General features: G+C 37.7%; 1 protein-coding gene, 1 non-coding gene and 1 pseudogene across 2 annotated transcripts; 2 read left to right on the plus strand and 1 right to left on the minus strand.

The window, feature by feature from the left end:
- Positions 1 to 2,160: 2,160 nt before the first annotated feature.
- On the plus strand, positions 2,161 to 5,559 carry LOC101314530 (protein COBRA-like). Its single transcript, XM_004309843.1, has 6 exons — positions 2,161 to 2,266; positions 2,706 to 2,785; positions 4,194 to 4,650; positions 4,762 to 4,912; positions 4,994 to 5,259; positions 5,348 to 5,559. Exons 1-6 carry the CDS (start codon positions 2,161 to 2,163, stop codon positions 5,557 to 5,559), a joined length of 1,272 nt encoding a protein of 423 aa, XP_004309891.1.
- A 1,129-nt stretch (positions 5,560 to 6,688) lies between these two features.
- Positions 6,689 to 8,887, plus strand: LOC101306981 (annotated as a pseudogene).
- A 1,674-nt stretch (positions 8,888 to 10,561) lies between these two features.
- TRNAP-AGG lies at positions 10,562 to 10,633 on the minus strand. The gene has a single exon. It is a non-coding gene; the product is annotated as a tRNA-Pro (tRNA).
- Between the last annotated feature and the right edge of the window lie 1,013 nt (positions 10,634 to 11,646).

Genomic DNA, 11,646 nt, shown 5'->3' on the forward strand with positions numbered 1-11,646 from the left:
TTTCGGGGTTTTTTTTTCTGGATTGGACTTATAGCCGACGAAAAACGCCTTAATTCGTCGGCTAAAGTTTTTATTTTTTTTAAAATAAGTTTTAGCCGACGAAATACGTTTTAATTCGTCAGCTAAATCCCTATAAAGCCGACGAAATAGACTATATTTCGTCGGCTATAGATGTTTTTATTTTTTTATTACAAACTTTAGCTGACGAATATTTTAAATTATTCGTCGACTAAAGTCGGAGAAATAACCGACGACATGTTTTTCATCGGCTAAACTCCAGACTATAGCCGACGAATACCTTAAATTTTTTTCGTCGGCTAAAGTTTGGACTATAACCGACGACATTTTTTCGTCGTCTAAAGTGTGGACTATAGCCGACGACATTTTTTTCGTCGGCTAAACTTTGGACTATAGCCGACGACTTCTACATGTGTCGTCGGTTAAAGTCACCACAGACGACCTTTTCCCGACGAAATCTTAGCCAACGACTTAAGATCTTAGCCGACGAATTAAGCTGACAGGCCGACGAAAATTTTTCGTCGGCTAAAATACTTGTCCCGGTAGTGTAGGATCTTGCTAGTGTCATCATGAATGCCATGTTATCAATCGGCTTATCAATCGCATTATGCATTCACCTCGTGTTTCTCTCTACTGTGTTGAACACTTGAAACCCTAAGTTTTAAGAAGTGGTCAGTGATTTCGATTTTTGGAGGAAAACTTGCATTTATTCGAAATGAAGAAATTGTGTACTTCAGTGAAATGGCTAAATTTGAATTTAATCACATACCACAAGTTTACCAATCTATTGCAACCTTGACTGAATATATATATATAGTACAGATACACGTACACATACTTATAGTGACAACTGCAAGTGAGTAGCCATGGATTTGAAGTCGGAAGGACCCTTGGCTCTCGCCGGTGAGAATATCACCCACCGGTTTGTCACCCAGTCCCTTCGTATTTCTGGGAGGACCTTGCCTTCCATGGAATTTACTCAATTACACTTGTTTCGGAATGCTGCAATTTACTGGAGTGGACAGTCTTAATTTTCGGGGATCTTGTTTCAGAACCGAGATTTGATTCCAATCTACATCATCTGAATTTGAACTCACTTCTCTTCCAAAAACAATCAAATATTTAATCACAATTATGATAATTTAGGGTCTAATTAGGCCATAAATCACATTTGTTTCGGAACCGAGATTTGATTCCAATCTACATCATCGGAATTTCAACTTATTTCTCTTCCAAATCAATCAAGGATTTATTCACAATTACGATTTAATGGGCTCATATGAGGCCTGAAATCAAAAGTAATAAAGAGAGAAGTCTACTATATATAAACATAGTTTGCTTGCTTTTCCAACCAAAACAAATCCTTGTGCCCCTCCATCTAAATTACAATATTGTAGTGATGATAAAGACGAAGAAGAAGAGAAAGAAGAGCAACACAACAGATCCCCTTCCTTGGTGGGATTCGATGATGAGTACGAGTGTGAAGTCAATGCTGATTAATCTTCTAAAAGAAAAACACAGAGGCCTACTAGTTCTAAAGCAAAACAGGGACACGAAGAAGATCAAGTCATCCGTGACACCACGAGTATGGGATGAGGAGGAGGAAATCACCCTATTAGAATCTGTCATTTCAAAACGCCCCAAAGATGAAATCGACAACTTAATATTCTCCGACAAGAAAAAGGAGATAAAGGATAAACTCAGAAATCTGAGCGAAAATTTTCAAAAGTATAAGGACGATAAGTTCATAAATCTCCATCTAAATCGCATAACGTCTTCTGATGGAGATTTGTGAACTTGTTGCCGCCCTTATGCTTTTGAAATTTTTCCCTCATATGTCTGAGTTTATATATCCTTTATTTGTGTTTTTATCTTGTGGGGGAATATTGAGTTATCGATTTCATCATTGGGGCGTTTTGATATGACATATTCTAATAGGGTGATTTTCGGCCTCCTCCTCATCTCATACTCAGGGTGGCATGGAAGACTTGATCTTCTTCGTGTCCTTGTTTACCTTAGCACTAGTAGGCATGGATGTTTTTCTTTTAGAGGAAGAATCAACTTTGGCTTCACACTCGTACTCGTCGTCGGATCCCACCAAAGAAGGGGATCTGAGACAAGAAGGACATCAACAAGCAAGAAATGAGCTTCATATTCCTACCTACGATTAAATCCATCTCTCTTTCAACTACAAGTTTCGCTGTATTGCTTCTGTTTAGACTTTCTTTCACTAGCGTCAGTTCTACAGGTTAGCTCTTCTTCTTCGATTTGATCCAAAAGCATAAATGTCATTAATGGCCTAAATGTATCTCATTTTAGTGAATTTTATTTCCATATTTGTGTGAGGTTTGGCAATTTTCCGTATGTATAGTGGATCGGAAATCGGGTTGTGCTTGATTAACAAAAAGTTCCATCTTTACTATCTAATACCGTCATTTTTCAGGTACTAGAGGATTTGGTGGAAGTTATGGACCTCGATCCTGTTATTGTTTGCTTTCCACCAAATCGGAAAAGAATAGAAAACTTCCGGAAGTTGGAGTTATGTTTGATTGGAACTTTTTGTTTTTCACAACATCAGTAAAGAATGGGATGTGATTGGATAAATCAAAGAAATTTGGCCACATAAAGCTCCTAGTTATTCAGCTTACCAGTATTTTTTTCACTTTCTCTTGTTGTTTTTGTTGCAGAAGCATATGATCCAGTTGATCCCATCGGACATATCACAATCAAATGGGATATCATGAATTGGACTCCTGATGGTTATGTTGTAAGTTATGTTTTCATTTTAAATAGTGAAGTCGTGCATATGTTTCTTTATTCTGTTTCATCAGTTGTATTTAAAATGGTCGACTGTATAGAAAGAAATGCGCAGTGAATAATGTAAAACATGTATTTCTGAAGAATCTGAATTTCAAAGAATTAACTTTAATCTCATATCACAAATTTACATAACTCCAATCTCTTGGAACCTTGCAAGACTATCACCAACCAATTTTATATAGACTTTTATCTATATGAATATTGTACAATCGAAGAAGAGAAATGGGTAACACTTCAATTTACGTGTTTTACCCGAAAAGAAGTACAAAATGACTATCAGACATCATCAAACACTCGAACTTCAAATTTCCCTCCACTAGTGCAACAGTTTGATCCTCACTCTATTAGTTTGACAAAGTCAGCTTTTCTTCTACCAATTATATATTGAGATACTAAAGATATACATGTTATCTCTATTAATGAAGCATCGGGTTGTGACACAACAAATTTGAGACCAGAAGGACATCAACAAGCAAGAAATGAGCTTCATGTTCCTACCAATGATCAAATCCATCTCTCTTCGAACTGCAAATTTCGCTGCATTGCTTCTGTTTGGACTTTCTTGCACTAGCTTCAGTTCTACAGGTTAGCACATTCTTCTTCCTCGTAGATCTGGTATATATGAAAGCATAAATTTCATTAAGGGCCTAAATGCGTCTCATTTTAGTGAATTTTGTTTCCGATTGGAGCAACTATTTTGAGGTTTTGCAGCTTTCCCCATGTATTGCGGAAATTGGCTTATGCTTGAAGTTGATTACCAGAAAGTTCCAATATCATTTTCTATCCAATACTGGCATTTTTCTGGTATTAGAGGATTTTGTGGAAAATATGGACCTCCATCCTGTTCTTGTTTGCTTTCCACCAAATAGGAAAGAGTAGAAATTTGGACTTTTGTTTTTCGCAATGTCAGAGTAAAGAACTGGAAAAAGAAATTTGGTCACATAAGCTCCTAGCTAGTTATTCAGCTTTCCAGTATTTTTCACTTCTTTTTCGTGTTGTTCCATCGCATAAGCATATGATCCGGTTGATCCTAACGGAAATATCACAATCAAATGGGATATCATGAACTGGACTCCTGATGGTTATGTTGTAAGTTATGCTTTCATTTTAAATCATTGATAGCATATGTTTCTTTATTCTGTTTCATCATTTATATTTAAAATGGTTGACTCTAAAGAAAGAAATGCGCAGTGAATAATGGAAACCATGTGGTTCTGAAGAATCTGAATTTCAAAGAATCAACTTTGAGATGCAGGAGCTCCAAGTCAAATCCTCCCAGAAATCATTTTCTGTTTTATTTTACTTGAGAATAATAGGGTAACATATATATCGTAACCAGGCTTCTCTTAAACCAGGCTGTTGTGAAAATTAACAACTTCCAGAAATATCGTAACATTCAAGCACCAGGTTGGTCATTGAGATGGACATGGAGAAAAGAGGAGGTAATATGGAGCATGGTGGGAGAAAAACCAAAGGAAAAAGGAGATTGTTCAAGATTCAAAGGAAGTAACCCGCGATCTTGTGAAAAGAACCCAACAATAGTTGATGCAATGCCATCAACTCCTTACAACCAGCAAATTGCTAATTGCTGCAAAGGGGGAGTACTTGGTTCATTGGTGCAGGATCCAGCCAATTCTGTAGCTGCTTTTCAGCTTACTGTTGGTAGAGCAGAAACAACTAATCGAACGGTCAGGCTTCCTAAGGACTTCACCCTGAGTGCACCAGGGCCTAACTATAGTTGTGGCCGTGCTACAATTGTTAAGCCGACTAGATTTTTTACCCCAGATTTAAGGAGAATGACTACAACTTTCAGTTAGTAAAAAAGCTTTCTAAATTATGTCTTTTGATACCAGTACTAATTCGAGTCTAATGTGATTTTTTCAGTAGAGTTTTTCGGTTAACCTTAGACCTTGTTTGTGATAGTGACATGGAACGTTACATGTACATGCTCACAATATGCGGTTCAGCAGGTTCCCACCTGTTGCGTATCACTATCTTCTTTCTACAAAAACACAACTATTCCCTGCAGTACATGTTCATGTAGCTGCCAAAACAACAGCAACAAATGTGTAGAGTGAGTGAACTTCTTCAACTAGAAACATGATTTGAAGATGAAATGTAAGGTTGAATTTGCTTTGTATTTTTGAATTTGTAGGCTGCATTCGTCTTCAGTTGTCCCGGTTTCAGACAAGAGCTATGTACCTGTTGTTCAATGTACAAGCCATATGTGCCCCATTCAAATTAGTTGGCAGGTTACAAAAGACCACAAGCAGTATTGGCTAGTGAAGCTCAAAATTACAAACTTCAATTACAAGATGAACTATTTAGATTGGAACTTAGTTATCCAGCACCCAAATTTTGACAATTTGACCCGGATTTTACGATTTAACTACAAGTCCTTGACTCCTTATGCAGGAATAAGTATGTTAATCCCCATGCCACTTATTGGTTTCTGTTGTTTGTCGATTATAACTTGCTATTTAGCTTCTGATGTTCTGTTTCGTTGCAGATGATACTGCAATGCTATGGGGAGTTAAGTTCTACAACAATATACTGATGCAAGCTGGGCCTCTTGGTACCGTCGAGTCGGAACTCATTTTCCAGAAGCATGGTATAAATTCTAATTTATCAAAGGATTGGGCATTCCCTCAAAGGGTCTATTTCAATGGCGATAACTGTATAATGCCAAGTGCTGATGCATACCTAGTGTTGCCAAAGTAGTATAACTATCACCGTTTTTATTCACTTACGCTCTTGCTTGAACTATTTGACACAGAGGTTGTGGTTTTCAGATTATTCGTTCATCATATATTTTTTCTGAACTGCATGTGTTGACAACTTCAACTGCTATACTTTATGAAGGAAAATTCTACAATGTGTTAATTAATGCATGACATGCATCAAATTAATACGATATTGTGAAGAGAACCAAATAGATACTTGGGCATTTATATGAAAACATGAAACATGCATTGATGCACGATGAAACATGTTGAAGAGTCGCTGCATCAAGTTTCAAACTATGGTGTCGAAGAAAGAGATAGGAGAACAGATCGAAGACAGAAGATCTGGAGCAGAACAATTTGGGAGAAGATGAAGCTAGTGGACATGTGACCTTGGTGTTAGGAAAGTGACACTGATTTGAACTGAAATAGGCATAAATATGAGATTAACTTGAGAGAATCATCACAAGGCAGAAACCACTATAAGAGTGAAGAATCACCACAAAGGTGAGGAAAAACAAGTGCTCTCAAAACAGTAGGAATTTTCTACTCATATAATTCTCATTCATCAAAGAGTGAGGTTAATGGGCGAATGGGAGATCAGTGAGGTACCATAGCTTTACCCATTCCTCTATAGGCATTGCCTTACTTCCTCATTCTTAATTTTCTTTGACTCGGGCAAACCCAACAAGCGCAACAAGTATTAGTGTTATAAGTTGATATACCAGACTTCCTGTACATAAATTTATAAACGTTGCGGCAAAGAAATGATCAACACAAATAACATAATCAAAGTTTTACTCGATCTTCCCTGCCTTGCCGATTTCTGTCGAGAAATTGCCTTTTTGGAATTTGGTCTATTGTAGGTACAGAAAAAGTACTATCAGACATGGTCAAACTTCAAACTTCCTTCCATACCAGTGCAAGAGCTAGAGCACGCGTAGGCCAAAGCTTGTTCCTCACTCTTTTAGTTTGACATAGTCAATTTTCTCCCACTATTTATATACTGAGATCTCTATGATCTCTCTTTTAAAGAAGCTTCGGGTTGTGTCTTGTGTCACAAGAAATAATTGAGACCAAGGACCTCAAGAATCAAGATTGGAGCTTCCTGTTACTACCAAGTACCAATGATTAAATCCATCTACCATTCAACAAGCTTCACTTTATTGCTTCTATTTGGACTTTCTTGCTGTAGCTTCACTCCAACAGGTTATCTCATTCTTCTTCCTTAGTTCATTTCGATCCTAAAGCATGAATGTTGTTATGGCCTAATTGCATGCTTCACAATTTTAGTGAATTTTGATTCTTGATTGGAGAGATATATGGTTATGAGATTTGGCAAGTCTTGTGTAAGTAGTGTGGAAATGAGTTTTCCTTGAATAACAAGATGTTCCATCTTTTTCGACTGCCATTATTGGCAGTTTCGGACATATATATGGATTTTGGTGGAAAGTAGGCCGGGGTATAAGCTTCTAGTTCTTGTTTAATTTTCACCGACTGCTGAAATGAAATAGAGTAAAAACTTTTGAATATCCATGTTCTGATTCAGATTTTAGTCATTCTTATCAAATTGTGAGATCACAAGTTAGAGACGAAAATTCTTATCATATTGGTTTGCTCCTTTTTCTATATATGCAGAAGCATATGATGCACTTGATCCCACCACAAATATCACGATCAGATGGGACGTCATTACCTGGACTCCTGATGGTTATATTGTAAGTATTATTTCAATCTTAAACCACTGAGATGGTGAAGATTTGCAACGGTTGCCTGAGTTCTAGTAATCAAATAGTTGACGAAGAAAGAAATATATGCGCAGTTAATAATCGATGTGGTTCTGAAATCTGTACTTCAAATGTTCAACTGTGAGCTGCTGCAGATCACTTTCATTTTTCTTTCCACCTAATTAGCTAATAATTATAAGGGTAAGGGTGTGAGTATGACAAGTATTTCATTCTCTTTGAAAAAATAGGCCCTTGTTACAATTAACAACCTCCAAAAATATCGTCACATTCAAGCACCAGGCTGGTAACTGGGATGGACATGGGCAGAGGAGGAGTTTATATGGAGCATGGTTGGAGGAAAAGCCACAGAGAAGGGAAATTGTTCAAGATTCAATGGAACTTCACCACATTCGTGTCAAAAGACCCCATCGATTGTCGATTTAATGCCTTCATCTCCTTACAACATGCATATTAAAAAATGCTGCCGAGGGGGAGTGTTGGGTTCTTTGCTGCACGATCCAGCCAACTCTGAAGCTGCTTTTCAGCTTTCCATTGGTGAAGCAGGAACCAATAACAAAACAGTCAGGCTTCCAAAGAACTTCACCATGAGTGCACCGGGGAATGGCTATACTTGTGGCTCGGCAAGAATCGTTAAGCCGACTAAATTTATCACGGCAAAGAGATTCACTCAAGCTTTCAGTAAGTTGTAAAATGTTATAAATATGTTTCAGTATTAATTAGAGTCTAGTGACCATTAATTTGAATAGAGAATATTTGGCTTAACCTCAACCTTTGCTGGTTACGGTGACATGGAACGTTACATGTACGTATTCACAATTCTTGGCTCAGAAGGTTCCCAACTGTTGTGTCTCACTATCTTCCTTCTACAATAACACAAGCGTTCCTTGCAATACATGTTCATGTGGCTGCAAAAACAACACCAGCAAATGCGTAGAGTGAGTGAACTTCATCAACTAGAAACATGATTTAAAGTTGAAATACATCTCATACTTTTGTGTTTTTGAATTTGCAGGCCGCATTCATCTTCAGTTGTCCCGGCCTCAGACATGAGCTATGTACCTCTTGTTCAATGTACGAGCCATATGTGTCCCATCCAAATTAGTTGGCAGGTTACAGAAAACCACAAGTATTATTGGCTAGTGAAACTCAAAATTACAAACTTCAATTACAGGATGAACTATTCAGATTGGAACTTGGTCATCCAGCACCCAAACTTTGACAAACTGACCCGCCAGATTTTTCGAATTAACTACAAGTCATTGACTCCTTATGCAGGAATAAGTATGTTCATCCCCACATATTGGTTTCTGTTGTTTTTCTTTGTCAATTATAAACATATGAGTTTTGATGTTTTGTTTAGTTACAGATGATACTGCAATGCTATGGGGACTCAAGTTCTACAACAATATATTGATGCAAGCTGGGCCTCTTGGTACTGTCGAATCTGAACTCCTTTTCCAGAAGCATGGTACCAATTCTAATTCATCGATGGGTTGGGCGTTCCCTCGAAGGGTCTATTTCAATGGTGATAACTGTTACATGCCACCCCCTGATGCATACCCAGTGCTGCCGAATTAGTATAACTATGACTTCTCTGTCAAGCGTTTTTATGGATTAATTACAAATGATGTTTTGATCAACTGAAATATAAGAACAGATGAGAAACACAGCAAACTTTTGGACTTAATTTTCAGATTTCAAAATTGTTTTTTCGCAACAAAGTTAACTATATAGTCAAGGAGTTTAAACAACTATCTAACCTTCTTGTGGGCTGCGGCTGAAAAGAAAAGAGCCGATTGACTAGATTATAATAGTACTTTACCCCAAAAAAAAAAATCTAGCCAATCTTGAGTGCAAAAAGAGTAAAGCAAGTGACCGCACAGTCACAGCAACTTGAGCTTTCCTAGTTGAAGCAGGAAAGCTAAATTCAAGATAACCGGTATGTAAAAGGATGGCATTTTCAGTGTGTGTTTAATCACCATGCCATCCAGACTAGTAGCTGAAATAATTAGGAAAACGAAAAAAAAAACCCAAGGCATCTGAAAAAAAAGAGGAAGCAGACTGGTTCATAGAAGATATAACAATGGAGTATTATCAGACAAAGATGCGAATATGTAGCTCGATCACCGTAGAGCTTTTCTATGTGCTTTTCCACAATCGAGACCCTTGCAAGCATGCAAAAACTACCACCAGATTACATTTTCTACATGCATGCTATTCCACTGAACAGTTTCTTTGAAGAATTGAAACAGAACAAAATCCTACTTGATTAGCAGTGTACTAGTATTGAATGATGGACATAAACCTCCCTACTTCCAAAATCAATCTATAAGGCGCATCTCTTTGTTAGTAGTATTGAATGATGGACATAGTCGACAATCATCTCAAAGCACAAAGGCATGTACATATATATGCAACACACATGAATGCTTAGACTCACCGACTACCTCTAACGTACAGTAAGAGACTGAGACTTTGACAGTTTTTCATGAGCTAAGCAAGAAACAACTCATGAAGGTTTCCTAGATGAAATTATGGCTCATGCTTTCTGCAGACAATAAGGGTAGCTAGAAAGCTCTCTACGAAGAGGCATTCACAATAGGGTCAGCTCGTTAGGATTCCAAGACAACAAAATCACTCATATACACAAATATGAGCAAGTATATGAATGCAAGAATCACCTGATAGTGATATGCCGAGGACAGTAGCACTTGAGTCTTTGAAAACATCCATATTTATGAAGTCCCAAGAGATGAACAAATCCTAAAATTTTAGGCCTTCATTATGAACGGTCTAAAACCGCCAAAGGATCAGCTTCAAGTGCTTCAAATCAACAACAACAACAACAACAACAACAAAAAAAGGCTGATAATGCCAACTCTTGGTGAAGAAACAAGTATTGAGGGGATAAAATGTCTTGCAGAACATTAAAATTAGTAATCGAGTCTTTCAGGTTAATGTAGTACAATACGTACTGATACTATACATCTTTGTTTCTTGCTTGAAGCTCTTGACAGTCGACTCAACTCGGTACCCAAAAGCTTAGTTAAACCTAATATCAAAGTCTTTTTTCTTTCTTTTTTTTAGAAGAAACCTAATATCAAAGTTAGATTTTGCAGTGTATCCAAAAAAATAAGTCAGATTTGCAGTCATTAGACTCATTACCAAAAATTTAGATTCGGAGTCCAGCTTGTTTTGGGCCGAAGGTTAAAAGTCTAAAAAAGAAAAGAGTTGGGAAAAGGTTAGAAGAAAGGGGCATTCCGAGAATTGAACTCGGGACCTCTCGCACCCTAAGCGAGAATCATACCACTAGACCAAATGCCCATGTTGCTGTCAATTTGCTGTGCAACTCCTAGTATTGAATTATACTCGAGCTGTTCTTACATCTGGCTTTTGATAACCAACCTAAGAGCATACTTGATTCAAATTTACAAGAAAATTAGAAATAACTAGACGTAGTATGGATTAGTACTTGTATAATATATGAAAAATGTCATTCGAGTAATAATGTAATATAACATTCCACCCCTCTATATATAGTTATATACACGCACACAGTGGCGTAGCCAGACATCTCACTTAGAAGGGTCAAATTTGATGAACTAGAAAATTAAATTATTTTCAGTCACTCTTTAGCAACAACACAATTTTGCTTAAAAGAATGACGCAAACTTAATTTCAACAATATTTTTGTTGTTCTAGGATATTCTCTATGTCTGCCTTGGCCTTATGCCAATAGGATATGTAGTTAGACTAGATCTATGTATTCATATCCTTACCATATTGGTATTGTGTAATTCCCTATATAAAGGGCTCCTATCAATGAATAAGATGATGATTCTCTTGCTATCTCTTTGTCTCTACACTTTATCCTTCATCACGTTATCATGCACTTTGTTCTAACCCTAGAGCCAATAGCCCACCAATTTTTTTCTAAACCCTAAAAACTAAAACCCTAAAATCGGGCAGCCTTGTTTTTCCCGATTTCCGACCAAAATTCCGACTGCCCTCCGCCGGAATTTTAACTCCCCAGAAAGCTCTCTCCGCCCCGGATCCAACGCCGCCGGTCTCACCCTGAGAACCGGCCGGAAAGTCTCCGAACCGGCCACCGGAAGATTCCAGACCGCCGCCACTACCGACCACCGGTTCACCACCTTCCCTTGCTCCGATCAACCTGAAATTTTGACAGCAGCTTCCCCATCCAGAGCTGCTCCTCCTGTCAAATTTTCAGCCCCAAATTCGAAGTATAAGTAGGCGAAACGTTATTTCTCCTCTCGGCAGCCTCTAGAAAGGTATGTTTTTTGAAACCTTAAACTTTTCCAAGTTCAATAACTCGG

This window comes from Fragaria vesca, unplaced genomic scaffold (assembly GCF_000184155.1).
Source record: "Fragaria vesca subsp. vesca unplaced genomic scaffold, FraVesHawaii_1.0 scf0513126, whole genome shotgun sequence".
NCBI lineage: Eukaryota > Viridiplantae > Streptophyta > Magnoliopsida > Rosales > Rosaceae > Fragaria > Fragaria vesca.

Excerpts from the sequence above, each read along its gene's own strand:
- LOC101314530 (XM_004309843.1), top strand. The coding sequence starts at position 2,161 with ATGAGCTTCATATTCCTACCTACGATTAAATCCATCTCTCTTTCAACT. Across the intron at positions 4,651-4,761 it reads GAGAATGACTACAACTTTCA|TGACATGGAACGTTACATGT; the intron begins GTTAGTAAAAAA and ends TGTTTGTGATAG. Across the intron at positions 4,913-4,993 it reads AACAGCAACAAATGTGTAGA|GCTGCATTCGTCTTCAGTTG; the intron begins GTGAGTGAACTT and ends TTGAATTTGTAG.